Source organism: Zonotrichia leucophrys, chromosome 3 (genome assembly GCF_028769735.1).
Source record: "Zonotrichia leucophrys gambelii isolate GWCS_2022_RI chromosome 3, RI_Zleu_2.0, whole genome shotgun sequence".
NCBI lineage: Eukaryota > Metazoa > Chordata > Aves > Passeriformes > Passerellidae > Zonotrichia > Zonotrichia leucophrys.
In genome coordinates, this window is record NC_088172.1 from 61284150 (window position 1) to 61300974 (window position 16825).

The window sequence follows — 16825 nt, forward strand, 5'->3', positions numbered from 1 at the left end:
TCTTTTCCTGTTACAGGTGACAATTTCGAAACATGAACTCAGATTCTAATAAAACATCTTTCTGCAGTTGTTCCCAGGAGAAATGGAATTAATGAATTCTCATTCCTTATTTATGAACTTGCTACTAAAGAACAAAATTAATGGTTAGATCTATCCAACTAAAATTTAAATTGCTTCTCTCCTCCCTTACCATAAAAAACAAAATCTCTTTCAAAATAAAATCTCTTACAGCTCCCAAACTATTTCTCATTTATTTAATGTCTTCTTTCCATTAATCTATTGAGGGACTCAAACGGTATTTGTTCCACCAGTGTTTCTAGTGTTTCAGTATTTAATCATTATCACTCTTGAAGTTATCCCAAATTTATGTAATTAAGAATGATGAAGCCATGGTAATCAAGCATTAGCAGCAGAAGTAGCCTGGTGAGTTATCAAGACCAGGCTTTTGCTGCTGTAAGTAACCATGGCATATAATAACTCCTAAATTTGCCAAATTTCCACATTAAAACTAGATTGAATAAATCAATGCTCGCCTAAAAAACAATCACCCTGATGTCCCAGTTACTGTCATTTACAGCATTTATGACTATGAGGCACAGCATATGTTATATAACCTTGCAACAAAAACGGTTACAACAGAAGCAGAATCTGGCCAGGTGTTTTTGGCTTTTACTGGTCATGTAAGAAGTCGTCTTGGGTCAACAAACTTTCATATTTTTTTATTTTCTTTTATCTTTTTTTATCTTCTCCAAAAGAAGATAAATCCTTCATAGTGCTGTTGACAAAACATGTGCTGAATATTTGTGAAAGAGCATTCCCATTGTGGGAGTTTGTTGAAGATGTTTCTCTATTCCCTTTTTGAGAGAAAATTTCAGAATGGTACAAATGACTGGTTTCATTTGCTCTCTGAAAAAGGGATTACATGTGAAAAAGGGATTACATGTGAAACTACTATTGTGCACATGTGAGAGATTATAATTTTGTTCATAAATGCAAGGAGGCAGCTAGTTTTCTTTTTCATAGAATGAAAGTCATAAATTTTTACTGAAAATTTTTAATCTGATGAACGAATATGGGAAATTGGAATGAATGGCAGTTTCGTAACTTCAAAATTCATGACCTTCATCAACTATGGGAAATTAAAGGGAAAACTACTCCAGAAATGTACCAATCTTTAAAAAAAATTTCTGGTTGTTTTTATAACATCAGAAATCTTGGCTAATAATTGTTTTAAAAAATGTGCAAGGGGTACCATACCAAATTCCAAAATATACTGATGGGCTTCATCCACATATCTTATAAGCTGCTGAAGGAAACTATAGGCAAAGCGTTTCTCAATGGAAGGCGTGTCTAATTCTAGGTCCTTAAGTCCTCTGTAAAAGGAAACAAGTAAATTTTTACACATACAGAAGAACTCCGAGTAGTCTTACCTCTCCATGTATTCTGACATAATTTTTTCTGGTAATGAGCATGTGCTTATTAATATAAGATTTTGTTGTGTTTAATGCAAAGAACAGTCTCACACTTACTTAGATTTTGAACAATTTGTTAAGACACAAGTAGATTTGCCAACCAGAAGGCTAGAAAAAAGAATTACACTTGTCAATCAAAATAATCCACTATTATTCTTATTTCTTTCCATTACTTGTAATATCTTACATTTTCCTACAGGGACTGATTCTTGGGTAAGGAAGTTTGGAAGCTGAAAAAATACTTTGATTTAAACAATCAAACTAGAAGTAAATCTAAATATCCATCACTATGACTTTTCCCGAAAAGTCTGCTTGCAATCACTTTTCCAGCATGTTCCATTCATATTATTTACCAGTCTGATAAAAAAAAAAAAATCATCTTTCTACAAGAATGAAACTCCAAAACGTGAATCCATGTCATGGGATGACATCCCTAGCAACAAGCTAGCATTGGCACAAGCCTTGTTGATGCAGGATCAGGACTTAATTGATGGCACATGAAACAGCTATTCTTAAACAGCGAGGGAATCAGTCACACCTCATCTCCCCCTGACTCATGCACCAAGTTAAATTTGTACTCAGCTAGGCTGTAAGTTTAAAAAGTATACTTACTGTGCATATACAGAATAAAATTGCCTGTGTATTGCACATTTATGCTTTAAATTAAAGCATATGCCTAGAGACACAAATCTGGTAGACAAAATGTAAAGGAAACAATGCCAGAGAACAAAACTCTCAAGTTTACTAACTAAGGGACCATTAAGAAACTTCAGACACAACTTTGGAGAGGGCACCTGAACTTTGGAACTCCTAAGAGAAAGGGACATGAGAATTATTCGAGGCAGCTCAGTACACAAGGCAACGACAGACTGTACAGGAGGGAAGAATAAAAAGCAAAGCGCAGAAGGGATGAAAACAGATTTCAAAATAGCTGGTCACATGTAAGCTGTCAAATCAATTGAGTGACTAAGCCCTCTACCTTATCACTAGAGTTTGTCCTATATTCCTATTAAATGCCTTAGTACCTGTATCTCTGTGTAATGTCACTCACTATTCCATCGGCTGTCAGAAGTGGATGGCAGCTACTGTCAAGGCCAGCATGAGCTGGATACTGGGCCAGCAACTGGAGTCAGGCTTGGGGTGTAGGTGCCCCCAGGTCTGTGACAAGTGAGATGAAAAAAGGTCTCAAGAATCAGTAGTTAGAGATGCCACAGCTTTGGGGAACAGCTCTATGGGCCCTACAGGCCGCAAGGCCAGAGTGGCAGCTTCAGCAGGGGACTGGCATAAGCGCATTTGGTCGCAGCCATTGCAGACAGACAGTCAAGGGCACAGAGACTCCAGAAACTGGAAGTCCCAGCTGCCTGCCACTGAGGTGGGACTGCTGTGGTCTAAAAAAATTCCAGCTGTGAAGGAGCCGTGTCAGTAAGATGAGTGAGGGCTTCTGCACCAGCAGCTGAAATGGGCCAGAGTGCCACATGCTTGGTAGGGGGCAAATGTTTCTATTTTCCCTGAAGCCATTTTGCATGGGGGTGCAGAGACCTGAACGGTCACTGTCAAATAAAGACTTTAAAGAAATGGGAGCAAGGCATACACGGAAAGTAGAGTGGTGAGCAAACCAAATTAAAACATGAATCAGGCCCTTGTTTGTTTAGACAAGGTAGCTATCAAAGGTGCAGCAAGTACTCTGAGTTCAACATCGCGGAAAAGGCTGCATTTAACCAGCACAGGAGGGTGCAGATGTAGCAAGAATTAGTTACAAGACTACGGGTGTTTCCAAGTTAATGGTTGTTTTATCACCCCTCTTAACCTGCCACTCCCAAAAAACCCTAAAAGCCACTTTTCTCTTGTATTTAACAGGAATAAAAAGGGTTATTACTCCTGAATGCAGTTGATCATATTGACAGGGAATATGGAAAGAAACCTTTGCTGTCTGGCATCCCACTTTGTACATCCTACTGCACTGAGCAGAAGTAAACTCAATTATTCCAGCTAACGTGTGAGATTTTACCAAAATTATCAGATTAACTGTGGGACTCTAGAAACAGGCTGGAATTCATATTCGATAGAAAAGAATGGAAGCAGGCAGATTTTAGGTAGATGTGCAAGGCTAATTCACAGTCATTACTTAAATTGATCTCAGTGACTGTTTCATTAACTTACTAATGTTTAAGTCATGCAAGGCTCAGCCTTTTCTAGAGATTCTGATTTCCTAAGTCATGCTGATAAGGCAGAAAAGATTCCAAATTAATTAAAAATTTATTCATGCTACATTTAGAAGGTATATACACTATATTAAAATGAATTATGCATGCTATTCAGCAGACTATTCACTATTATTACATTTACACTGTGGATTGTTTAAAAAATAATACTGTAAATGAACTCAATTGAAATGAATTAGTTGTATGATTTAGAAATGAAACTTACTTATCTTACCAATTGTCTAGAAATTCCTTTAGACAGAGACATGTGTTTGAAGATGTGTGTGAACCTGTAACTAAGACTTAATAATTCCATCACTTGTAGAAAACTAGTAAGTTTACTAACAGTTGGATGCATAGACACATGCCAGAAAGAAAAAGCTGCAATATTAAAAGGAAAGGTAGAAGACATGCAGACATTCTGGAGAACTCTGTTCATGCCTTCCAAAACCCCTGCTACTAACTCTGTAATTCATCTCTTCCTTACAATATTTTATATGAAGGAGCTCATCCTTATTCCCAGGAAGTGAAAGATAAAAAATAATCATAGAGTTCTAGTTTGATAGAAGAAACTTCAAAAAACAAGCAATAACAGAAACCAAAAAACCCCACCACAACCAACCAAACCACAAAACAAAACAAAAAAGACCACTGAGGACTATCAGAAACCTTCTGTGACATTAATACTGAACTGAGAATTACCTGGAGACAACATATCCATTAATCTGTAGAAATTTCAGAATATCCTGTGCTTTTTCTCTGTCCTTCGCTTTTTCTTTGGCTGTGAGTGTATCATAAGGGACAAGAAGGGGATGGTTGCCTCCTCCTACTATGGAGCATCAAGAGAATTAAAATTAAAGAGTTATCTGTTGACATGGTAAGTCACCGTATGTAAAAGTACTATCACAATAATACACAGCATGTTACATTCTAGTCTGAAATAACAACATACTTGTCTGTTTCTTTACACAAACTTTAAAAAATATCCAGATAGAAACTGAGATGGGGTTACATCTTTCCAACATATTTGCTGCAAGTACAAGCTAAATATGCTGAACCTATTTCAAAAAACCCTTAAGGAAAAAAAATGCTTAACAACATCATGGTTACAAACATCTATTACAATTGCAACTTCATTTAATGAAACCGAAAATATTTCAATAAATAATACATAATTTCCTAAGAAAACATATACATAAACAAATATATAAACATATATGACGTTCTGCTTTTAAACATTCTAATAACAGAGTTCATCAAGTTTAGCAAGATACACAAACATCTAAATATATATTAAAGTGATACAGTTCTACTTTATAGTAATAAATTTAAGACAGAAAATTAGAATACATCATTCAAACATGGTTCTCACTCCTATGCAGCAAAATCAAAAGAATGCTGCAAAACCACAGGTAAAAAGAACAAACTTCATTGTATTGCTAACTAAAATTTGATGTATTGATATCTACTGCATGTACCTATTTAATTTGGAAGGAAAATAAAGCTGCTATTCTTAATGTAAATATCTGCATAAAAAGCAACATTCTCAGGAGTTCAGCTTCTAAAATCACTATCACATAACACAACACAATAAATTCCTGTTGCAACTTCTCTGAAACCCCAAGAAACTGCAGGGGTAGTGATAAGATTTACCTCTAAAAAAAAAAAAACCACTAAAGAAAGTATCTAATAATAATAATAGTTTTTAAAAGGAACAAATTCCCTATAGAGAATATTGGAGACCTACCACTGGATGATTTTTTTTTTAAGGTACATATTCTGATTTTTTCAATTAGTTCTGCCTGCATCCATTTAAGTACATGCAAAATGAAAACCTAACGGGCAAGTCTGATGGTCGATTGGGTTTTTTTGTTTAGTCTGGATTTGTTTTAGGAAGTACAGTCTTAAACATTGGGATGATTGGATTTTATTCTCTTATCACCAACATAATGTAATTGTACCACAGGACAGCTGAAGACAGCAAAATGCACATAAATCCACATTATTATTTTCTTCTTTGCATATGGGGAAAAAATTAAAAAGACTAGCAAATGAATATACTGGAGGAAAACCCTCAGAATTTCTGAAGGTCAAGTTTTGCTCAGCTGACAAATTCATCTACTTTTCACATACAAAACCTTTCTATCAGAAGCCTTCAGTCACTACAGCCATCTCCAGCCTTCCCATAGTGCACAACCCAACACTATAGAGTATTCCCATTGAAGTGCTTCTGATAGGCAAAATTCTGCTTTCAAAGCTGTGAAATGCAGTTGAAATATTGAAATATTTCATCTTTCTGTAGTCTATGACTTCCCAAACTTGGCCCATCCTGAGGCTACTTATCCTGAAAAAGGTTTTACAGAAAAGAAATAATATAAAAATTATATAAAGGGAAAATATAATTAAAGGCATGGAAATATAAAGTGATTATCAAAGGCACTTCCAAATAGAATTCTGCTTTTATATAAAACCTTAACTGATATGCATTTTCTGGAATTTTACAAATTTAGACCAACTTTGGTGCATACAATACACAACTAGACACCTTCAGATAAGGCAAAACCCAAGCTTCAATAATTTGCAACTGAGAGCTTGTTTTCTCCATTTGCTAATATAGTGTTACCTGAAAAAAAAAATTAGCTTTACTACAAATAAAAAATGCTTTTAACACAGATGAAAAACAGTAAATTACACAACAGATGAAAAAAAATTCATTTAAATGAGCAGAGATTATGAAGCACATGCAATTTTTATATGGAATCAAACATCTGCTCTAGGTTTTTCCCCTTATCAATTCAACACATGATATGTGCAGTACTTAGTAAACACCCTTCAGATCTACCTGCAGTAAAAGAAGCAATACAAATGAAATCATAGCCCATTGGGTAATAGTCTGAAAGATTAATGCTAAAAGGAAAATGGATTTATGTGCTTATATTTATTTACAACCTTTGAGTTTCCTTCCCTTGACATATTTGAATTGGTAGACTAAACAAGAAGAGTTACAATGGGTACTATAAAATTTTTCAGGCACTAAAAATAAAAGTCAAGAATAGATACTTCACTGTTTCTTCTTTGTCAATTTAAATTTTCTGTTCCTTTTCCTTCTTTTTTATTTTTTTTGAAATGCATGACCTAAGGTAGTCACAGAAAACTTAAAATATTGTAAATACATATAGTTGACATTACCTTTTGCTTCAAGCTCCAGTTTCTTTTTCTTTGCCCATATGTTATGGTAGTTTTCAGCCATCATCTCAGCCATAGCCTTAGGAAAATGGAGAACTTAGTGATATGGGTTGCAATGAATAACTCTCAAGAAGGACAAGTTTCTGGCTGATATTAAATAACAAGTTCTGTTCTCTGGGAAGTGTAATACAATTACACTGTACTGGTTCACTGGAAACAAGTTTTTACTGAAAAAAATACGGTATAGAATTTGGGTAGAATCAGCATGGGTATGAGTCAGGAACCTGGTGCTGAAGAAAGAACTCATATTGCAGAAAACAACCACAAAGAGAAGAATAGTCTAGAAATAGTACTGGGAGGTCTGATGGGGGGCTTGATTCTGAAAACAAGGGCAAAAAGAACCCTCTGAAGGCACTGTTAAGGGAAAGAGAGAACAGCGAGCCAGAGGACTGAATCAACATTGTTATTGCTGGCTGTGGCAGATTAATTATAAACTCAAGGATATAGCGTCTTCTCTGTGGATACTGTGCTCATTTGTGTGACCACACTGTTAAAACCACTGACCATTCAGAGCATAAATTAGTCCATATATTTTTCCTATAAAAGAAACTTCTTCAGACTGGTGAACTAGAAGCTAGACCCCAAACAAAACAGACAAGCTCTCCAGTGTCCACCTAGTAGGATGTGTTTCAACATGAAACAACTTTTTAAACTCTACTGTTTTAAACTCTACTTTTTTACCTCTACTGTCCTCCTGGCTGTGTATTCTCTAATTGTAGAGAGTGATGGAATTTACTGCAGATTTCACTTTACATTTCTTTCATGCACTTACAGAGACTTTCTCATCTTCAGCAAGGATTTTGAGTAATGAGTAATTGTATTTTCTCAATACCAATTTCTTTATTTGTGAGAATACTCATGAACTGAGCAAGTTTTCAACCATTACTTATCTGTCCACAAGACAATTTGTTTCATGAACATTTGTCCACTGAATAAATGATAATATATTTCTGTTGTGTATGGTAGGTGCCTTCTGTCATGCACACTCTGATCCTGGCATTTTGATAATCCAAATTAGGACCTTAAAAGGATGCACAGTAATCTGTGTTTTCATAGAACCTAGTAAAGCAGAGTGCTATGACGATGTTTTTAGAGCAAGACCTAGCTGCTCATGGAGCTAGGATGTGACCAGGTGACTTAAAAATGAGGAGTATTTTGCACTCACAATGCACTTACAATTTAAGACATGGTTACAAGTCTTGCTACCTAACCTTGAACTCCAATTTGAAAGGTATTAAACATTTTCAAAAATGTTCAAAATTACACATAGTTAATTTTTAAAACTCAGATCTCGTTAATAATCAACATTTGTATAAATTTCCTCAGTATCTATATCAGAACAATTAACAGCTGAAATTACATTTGAATTAAATTTGCTTAGCTTTTAATAACAGATTTTGAAGCGGGTTTCAAAGAAGATCTCTCTTCATAGGGCAAATTAATCATAAAGCCAACAAACTCTGCCTTATAGCTAAGGGCTACAAAGGAATTACAAGTAATGACAAGAGTTAGAGGGTACAGCATAAAAAAACTAAGCAAGGGACAAACAGAAGTCCCAAATCCAAAACTGCTACAACTATGAAACTGGAAACTGCAAGACAGTAATCAAGGAGTGAAAATCCAATGTGAGAATTTGCTTAGACTACAGTAGAGTATATACTGCACCGTTAGTCAATTAATTTACTACCACTGCTTGTTTGCAATATGGCAAAGCTCAGTATGGGCAAAGTTAAGCCTGTGTTTCAGGACTCAATTGTAGTCAGCTTTGAACACCACCTTGCCATCACTAGACTGGTACAAACACTCATGCTAACTCATTTAAAGCTATTTAGTATACGCCTACATTACATTGCAATTGTACTCACAGGAAATTAGCAGACTGTAAAACCTAGCACCATACTCCAGCAAGCACCATGAAAAAAATTCTATCTAATGACAGCAACAGACCATCAACTAAAACATACATTGGTCCAAATAACAGCAACCTGCGGACACATCTGTCAAAATCCTACCTCCAATTCCTTCATTCTCTGTTCTCACAGTACTTAATGGTTTCTGATTCTCATTCCTTCAGTTTAGAGATAAAGAGCATTGACAAAATGCTTTGAAAAGATGGTGGAGAAATGAATGAGTAACAGAAAAATTTGATGCTGCTAGCTCTTCTAAACAGGATTCTTTTCAAAATGGCAAATGTTCACAAGAAAATCAATCCAGAACTAAAGAAAATTTCAAAGGTTTTCAACATGAACCATGATTTTAAGCAATAGAGGATCAAAGAGCAACAATGAAAAAAACCAAAAAGCCCCCACCAAATCCAAAGCATATCAAAATAGGTAATATTTGGTACCAAATTGTTTAAAATAAACTAACAAAACAGACAAAATTAAATTGTAGAACAAACCATAAGCATTTTAGGTGTTTCTGACTTACATGTAAGTCTCTGGAGAGGGTGACATTGCTCATGTCAATTGCTCGAGGAGTGTAACCATGGGCTGTATCTACAGAGATCTGAATGACAAATGTGCAAAACAGGGGAGTTACACAAGCATTTAATATGAAGAAGTTAATGTTAGGAGACACTGAAAGTAATTAGGAAATTTAAAGAAAAAGTCACTTGTAAATCTCTAGAGAGCAAGAAGATTTTTGTGGTACAGCTGAAAATATATCAGGGGTAGTAAACTTCAGTGAGAATTAGGCAAAGTGCAACACAGTTTGTTCCCAAAGTCAGATGGCTATCAGACACAAATCCCTTTCATATAAATAAAAATTTCACCTGAACTCATTTAGAGTTTGAACTTACTATAAACAAGGATAAAGTTATGATTAAATCTCTGCATTATCTAGAGATTCTTTTTTTTCTCAGCAATATCACACAATCTAGTTTAAGTTGAATTCAGGCAAAAATTAAACTTTTAAATTAGCTTTTCAACCCTATTTCTACATTGAAGACTAAAACCTATAAATAGTTCTCTTTTACCTTCTGTCCCTCCTCCCCATCCAGAAAATATTGCCGTGTCTTTATTCTTTGTTTTTACTGTCTAAATTTGTCAGAGGTTTGCTTCTTACAGACACAAATGGTCAAAGAGGTTTCCTGGATGACACAGACACAAGAAGTGTGGCTAGAAAAGAGGCACTGACAGGCTCTGCTCTATGGATTATGCAGTAACAGGTACCTCTTGCTTTAAAAAGAACAGTGTCCAGGCTTTTCTTCCTATGTGTGACATTATTTTCAGAAGCATGTGTATGAGCATATAGAGCCCTAAAAGTTGAAAGGCCTCCTTTCAAAAGGCAGTTATTATTAATTACAGAGAATAACACAAAGTTTTTAGGAAAGTGGCTCACTTGACTGGTCTGAGATATGCGACGTGTCCGATTATACAGTGCCATGGAATCTCCTTCCCGCGTTCTTTCAATTCGCCATCCCCATGCCAGCATGGTTTTGAGTGATTCTTTGATCGGCCATCGATAAATTTCTTTCTCCTAGAAGAAAGTACATGCAGTAATTAACTTGTTTATGTTGTACAGAGCAAAAAGTAACTGTTGGACTTTGTCCTGGTTATACTGAGATGCAAAGAAATGTGCTGAATTCAACCATTATGGCTCAGGGTTATTGAAATGATGCAAATAAATCATATAGATTTTAAAAAGTTTATTTATCATTCCAGAGGGGAAAAGAATTCTGGCCCTGCAGGAAGATGATGATCTCAGGGAAAACTGTGTTAATAGCATGAAATCAAGGGTGGAACAGAAATTATCAGAAGTAATGCAGTGTTTTATCTGCTACATGAACCAAAAACCATAATCACAGAATAATAAACAAGTCTGTGTTGGAAGAGATCTCTGGACATCTGCCTCTACCTTCTGTTGAGTTCAGATAAGGTACCTAACTGGGCTATCAAGATTAGTTATCTAGGTCTTGCTGCATCATGCTTTCAACATGCAGCTGATTTCACCACCTTTTTGGGTGACATTTAATCTCTCAAGGTAAGAAGAATTTTTAGAAAGCATTTCTGCTAAAGAAGCTTACAGCCATCGCCTCTTCTCCTGTCACTGTGCACCCTGTGAAGAGAATACATCCATCCATCCATCTTCTCTGTAACTAATGCTTAGGAACCAGGAAACCAAGACCGTATCTCCAGCAACTTTCTCCCCTTTAAGCTGAAGAAACCCAGTTCATTCAGCATTTCTTCATTTATATCAAATTCTCCAGATGTCGTGGTTTTCTGCTGGAGACCACACAAAGGCTAAACCTAGACCACTAAGCAAGAAGGCATTCCTGTGTGACCTTACTGCAAAAATAGAGTGGCAATATCACATTTTGGTTTCACTGTAAGTTATGCCATGTAGATTCAGCTTTGCGAGAAAAGGTTTGAGTGGCCTATTTATTATACAATGAAACCTTTCTCTATCTTTTCAGAATTTTGAGAAAGGCAACAACCACACATTAGCTGATATAGCGTAAGTATTTTTTTTCTTAAAACAATTAAAAGACAAGGCAATATATTTTCAGTGATATTTCAGCAACCTTCAATCAAGCATGAACAAATTCCTTACCTTTTCAGACAGTAACTTATATTGTTTCATTAGTGGTTGCACTTTTGCAGATTCAGAAAATGTTTCACCATAGGTCCATCCATTGGCAAACTGAATAAGAAGGATAAAATAGGGAAACACAAAAAATTATGAAAAATCCTTTCCATTGGTAGAAATTAACTGAATAATGCTTCTGCAGAGCTGTTCTCTTAAAGTTTCCTTTCTATTATTTTCTCAAACAACATTTATATTATTTACAAATTAAAATATTAATCATCCAGCACGCCATCTTTTTGCAAAATAACGGTTACCAAAGCAACCATTTGGATACATTTTTCTTTCAATGATTTTTATAAAGCAGAATACTGTACTACAGTTGAGGAACTATTTTTTTAATATTGGACAACAAAATGCACAAAGGAATAAAAAGGATAAAGAGCTTATTTGGTTAAAAAAAAAGAAAATTCAGGTCCATAAAACTGTTAAACAATAACCAATTATATTTACTCAAAAGTCAGCAAAAAAAATTATGAAATGATTAAACCCTATTTTGAAATATTCATATGCATTTTAAAAACTTTCCTGCAAATATATTTCAAGAAAATAGTATATCTATATCTTACCTACATACCAACTTGTAACATCATGAAAAATAATATCATTCAGAATAAAATATTTTAAGGATGAAAATTATTCAAATAAAAATATGATTTTGCTTTAAGAGGAAGGTAGATTTTACCTTTTCCATTGACCATTTGTCATGAGCATGTTCTGCATATTTGTTAATGAAATATTCTAGCTTTTCGGGGATTGTAATGCTGAAAGGGAAAAGCAAATCAACATTATATCACACAGGCTAAAATTTAATGCTTTTCTTTGTAAAGAAAACTTGAAAATAATAAATAATGCACACACCCTTTCCTGTTTTTCACATACAGTTTGCTCCAAGGCCCAATTAAATCAAGGAAGATATTGGAATTATTTCATGGGCACTGAATGACAACCATAGATGCTGTAGGAATTTAACTTCTTTGAAACATATGTGCAAGGAAAAATCAGTAATGAGATCAAGCTCGAGTGCTTTTTGTCCTGTATTTTCTTAGTCATAAGCCATAACTACAACGTACAGTTTCAAAAATATGGTAGTAACTTATTGCACATGTCCATTATAAACTAAGTGTGCTGTCTTTCTTGAAACATTATCTATTTTATATATTCCAAAATATTTATCAAATATCAGTTGTTTACTTCATCAGCATTGCTACAAATGAAAGAAAATAACTACTTTTGATCACTGAGGAAATAGTAATACCTTGCCCTCCTAACAAAGAATTTCAATACAAGTGGTGTTAGAGTGCCATCTACTGTGAAATAGAAGTCTGGATTTTCAGTCTTTTTCAAAAAGCAGAAAGGTAAAACCAAATTATGTCAGTAACAGTTTGCAAGAGCCTCACAGTCACACAAAGGTCAGAAAACATTTCATCCAGCACTGTCAGCAGGTTTTTATTGTTTGTAAGATTGTATTTTGAGGGGAACCTTATTAATACTATAATACTTCAAATAATTTCAGAAATGCAATAAAATTACAAGCACACTAACATCCTATTATCTATACCTTCACACAAGTAAGTCCAGTACTAGTAAGCAACATAAAGCTGGATTTGCATGTTAAAAGAATGTGGGATAATTTGGAGGTTACAATGATAGCAGCAGTTCTTTGTCTTGAAACCTCACAGAACTGCTGACTCCTACAGCAATGAAGTGATATATAATTTCAGTAATATCAAATAACATTTTCTGATTTTTTCAAATCTATTCCAGCTATCTACATTTTTTCTGAAATGACACCAGATAAAAACTCAATTAAATGATAATATAATATTCTTAAGAAAATTTGTTAAAAACCTTCATAAATTTCAGCTACATCTTAGAAAAATTAATTTAAATGGTCACTGATGTCCTTTCTATGCTCCAGATTGGATTATGACTTTTACTGCAGTATTTAGACATGCATACATGTACAAACATGCTATAAGGAAGGTGCCAATCTACTGACAGCATCTTGTGTGCTCAACGTTAATACAGGCAGAAAACTCACAGGGGCAAGTGAAGCAAATGTTTTACAACAGGTATTTTTAAAAATATAATCCACAGCCATGCTTCTGTAAGACTATTCTATACAAAGGGAAATGGCATGCTTGCTGCAGTCAAAAATCAGAGCAGAAAATTTCCATTCAGAGACGTGCTTTTTCAGGCTAGGATACTTTAAAAAGCAGGGCCATAGTCTGGCTGCCTAGAGGGAATGAAGATTATTCTGTCCAATTCCCATTATTCATATTTTAAAAGATTATATGAAGGCACAATAAAACAATTTTCTGTAGGTACACTGTCATTCACACAGATTGGAATTAGTGTCTTGACATATGTTAATAATGACAGGGATGATGTAGACTTGTCTACTTTTTCATGCTTCTAAGAGCATGTTGGTTTGTTTGCAGCAGACATATAAAGACAATTGGATAGTTCTATCTCCTGGGTAAAAATAGATTAAAAACATTCTAAGTGGACCAAGAAATTAATGTTGTAACTTGCTAGCTATTGCTTTACTTGATTTAAAATAAATACATAAATAAAAATATTAAGATCACCATTTTATCTATAAAGTAAGCATTCAGAAGAGAAACTTCAAATTCACATCATACCAAACAACAGACTCCCCCCTCCCCCTTTTCAACATGCATGATCAAAGAAACCTCCAGGTGCAACAAATTCCTTACTTTGAGGTATCAACAGGTTGAGGATTAAAGTTCCCATCTGAATCCATTGAAGACTGTTTTTCCATCATATTGACATAATTTGATTCCATATAATCTGGGGGTAAGGCCCCTGCAACTGCGCTCAGACAAGGCAAAGCCAGTTTGAAGAGTTCTTGTTCATACTTCTGTGGAACACACAGGGGACAGAAAGTGAGGAGTGAAAGGGAGCCCTCAACACCACAGGTGAAACTGATGCAGCTGTAGATGAAACCAAGCAGTCAGAGAATGGCACTCTTACTCAGTATGAAACTGAGTTTTTGCTCTGAAAATAAAGAGAACTGACTGTCCAAAGCAGAAAGTTAGATGCAAGTCTTAATCTTGCTCAAGTAAATAGGAAAAGTGTTGACTTCACTGGTAACAACACTAAGCATTTTTCAGATACCACAGAAGACAGCACAGCAGAGGAATATGCACAGCATTCCTTAACACTTAGATTTGAAATTAAAATCATGACATTTTAAACAGGTTTGTTTGAAATAGTCACAGAATGAACAATAAATACATACCAAGACATATTATTAAACTACCGTATAGCACGGAATTGATTCAAGGGTGCTGAAAGTGCAACTATTAAGCAGAAAAGCGTACAGATCTGTACAGATACACTTCAAGATTATTGCTTTAGTGTCATAGTTTTTTTAATTAGGAGATAATATTTTATACCGACATTAAATTAGAAGCTATAAGAGGAAGATTTAAACTCACTAAAGCCTGTATTTTTTTCCTGAAAAGTGCATGATACAGTGTTGATATCAACTGAATAAAAATTACAGATTAAGAAAAAGGGTTACACAGTAAGGATTTTATAGTAATAGATGAATACTAAAATTACTTACCTTTTGAGATAAAGCATCAAAAATACCCCAGAACAACTTTCTGGATAAATGAAGTTCTTCTTCTGAGGCAGCACCAAAGTTACCCCATCCACTTGGCAAACAATAATACTTCCAGCATCTTTCATAATGATTTGTCAGTAACTGAAACAGAACATATTTTGAAAGTAAATAGAAATATAACTGCTGAGGTGCTTCCATTCTGGCCCTCAAACATTAGACAGATGCTACCAGAAAAATTTCTACTTTTATCAATAAGCCATGTTGTCTATATATTTTTTTTATCACTGGTGCATATACACTCAGAATGAGCAGCTTTTTCATCTTTCTTTCAATATCATTTTGCAAAACCTTTTTGTTTTTGGAAAATATTGCAAGTCACAGTCAGTAGAGAGCTGACATGATTTCCTTTTTTTGAGTCTGAACAAGCTTCAAGTTCGAAAAATGCAGCCATTTATGACATAAATGTGTATATAAGCATAAAAAAAGACAGGAATTAAAAAAAAAAAACAAAACATGTCTGATATGTAGAAGTGAGGATTTTGATAGCCAAAAATATAATCTTAATACTGCACTGTTCTTTTACACTTTCAACAGATCAGGAAAAAAACCCAAAACAATACATGTAGTGTATTTGTATATCTTCATATTTAAATAATCTGTTAATATTTATTTACTATTTAAATTGTTGGATGACTAAAGAAAAAATGCAGAGAAGAACTTTGATGCATATAACATGTAAATAGACCAAAGTTTTATCATTTATGCAGAACCACAGGAGTCTCAGAAATATGGACTCTAAGAGCTGAATGTACTTTAAAATATTTTTTAAAACTATATTCAATCATGTAATGGCAAGACAAGTTTGCTTTTTGACTACATGTGTATAATAATATATATGAATATATTTTTAAACATAGTCAAGAGAGTAAGGTAGGTTTAGTCTTAGAAAAATCCCTGATGAAGTACTGAATATTATTTAAGAGGAAATAAAAACAAGGCAGTCCTATTCCAAAATGTCTGAACTATACTGAATTCAGGAACAGCATCATAGATTTGAATTTGCATGCTGCATAAAACCTGAGGCAATTTTTAACTGGAGAAACCAGCAAATGTATTCACAGTAGATAGCACTGTATTCTGATTTGCCTTCATCATTTTCTCCTCTCTTCCCATTCAAAATTAGATTTTCAGATGTCTGATTAACTTACAGCTGCCTCTTTACATTACTATAACTGGCTTGCCAGCCCATGCCCGTAAGGAACGCACACCACAGTACTACAATACTTTCAAATCAGAAACACAGCAGATATGGGTAGGAGTCCCTTGTTAAATCACTGGAAATCAGTTTACGGTCATGGAAACCTTTTAAAAGTTATAGGTCTATCTTCAGATTGAGATTCAATTCTTCAGAAGTATTAGCCTTTTTGGTGTGAATGGACAAAATCCTTTGCCCAAACTAACACCATGGTTCTCTTCACATCTTTACTCTTGCAAAGCCTGACTAGCCAAAAGGATCCAATTATTATTTCCTCACTGGTCGGCTCAGCAACAAGGGCAGCTCACTGCATTCATGGCCCTTGGTATCATATAATCTGTTCTTTTAGATGAACAGATGTCAAGAAGCTGGGTTTTTTTCGTCCCCCCTCAAAAAACAAACCCTGAAGCACTACAGCCATACAGGAAGTGCCAAGTTACTATTTGGTTTTAGCAACACGTAAAAT

General features: G+C 34.7%; 1 protein-coding gene across 15 annotated transcripts in view; it reads right to left on the reverse strand.

Annotated features, from left to right (window-relative positions):
• The window catches only part of RYR2 (ryanodine receptor 2), a 383167-nt gene that overhangs the window by 92159 nt on the left and 274183 nt on the right, over positions 1 to 16825 (reverse strand). For 10 of the 15 annotated variants that reach the window (XR_010439574.1, XR_010439573.1, XM_064708450.1 and 7 more), the window contains 9 exons: positions 15105 to 15245; positions 14230 to 14393; positions 12192 to 12270; positions 11474 to 11563; positions 10262 to 10399; positions 9350 to 9427; positions 6863 to 6938; positions 4376 to 4502; positions 1258 to 1373 (listed from right to left, as the gene is read on the reverse strand). Coding sequence is in view for 13 of the 15 variants with exons in the window: in XM_064708450.1 (XP_064564520.1) it covers positions 1258 to 1373; positions 4376 to 4502; positions 6863 to 6938; positions 9350 to 9427; positions 10262 to 10399; positions 11474 to 11563; positions 12192 to 12270; positions 14230 to 14393; positions 15105 to 15245 (1009 nt within the window). In the remaining 2 variants the exon portion in view is untranslated. The remainder of the gene's footprint in view (positions 1 to 1257; positions 1374 to 4375; positions 4503 to 6862; positions 6939 to 9349; positions 9428 to 10261; positions 10400 to 11473; positions 11564 to 12191; positions 12271 to 14229; positions 14394 to 15104; positions 15246 to 16825) is intronic. The other 5 variants (XM_064708448.1, XM_064708461.1, XM_064708460.1 and 2 more) reach the window with 1 other exon arrangement.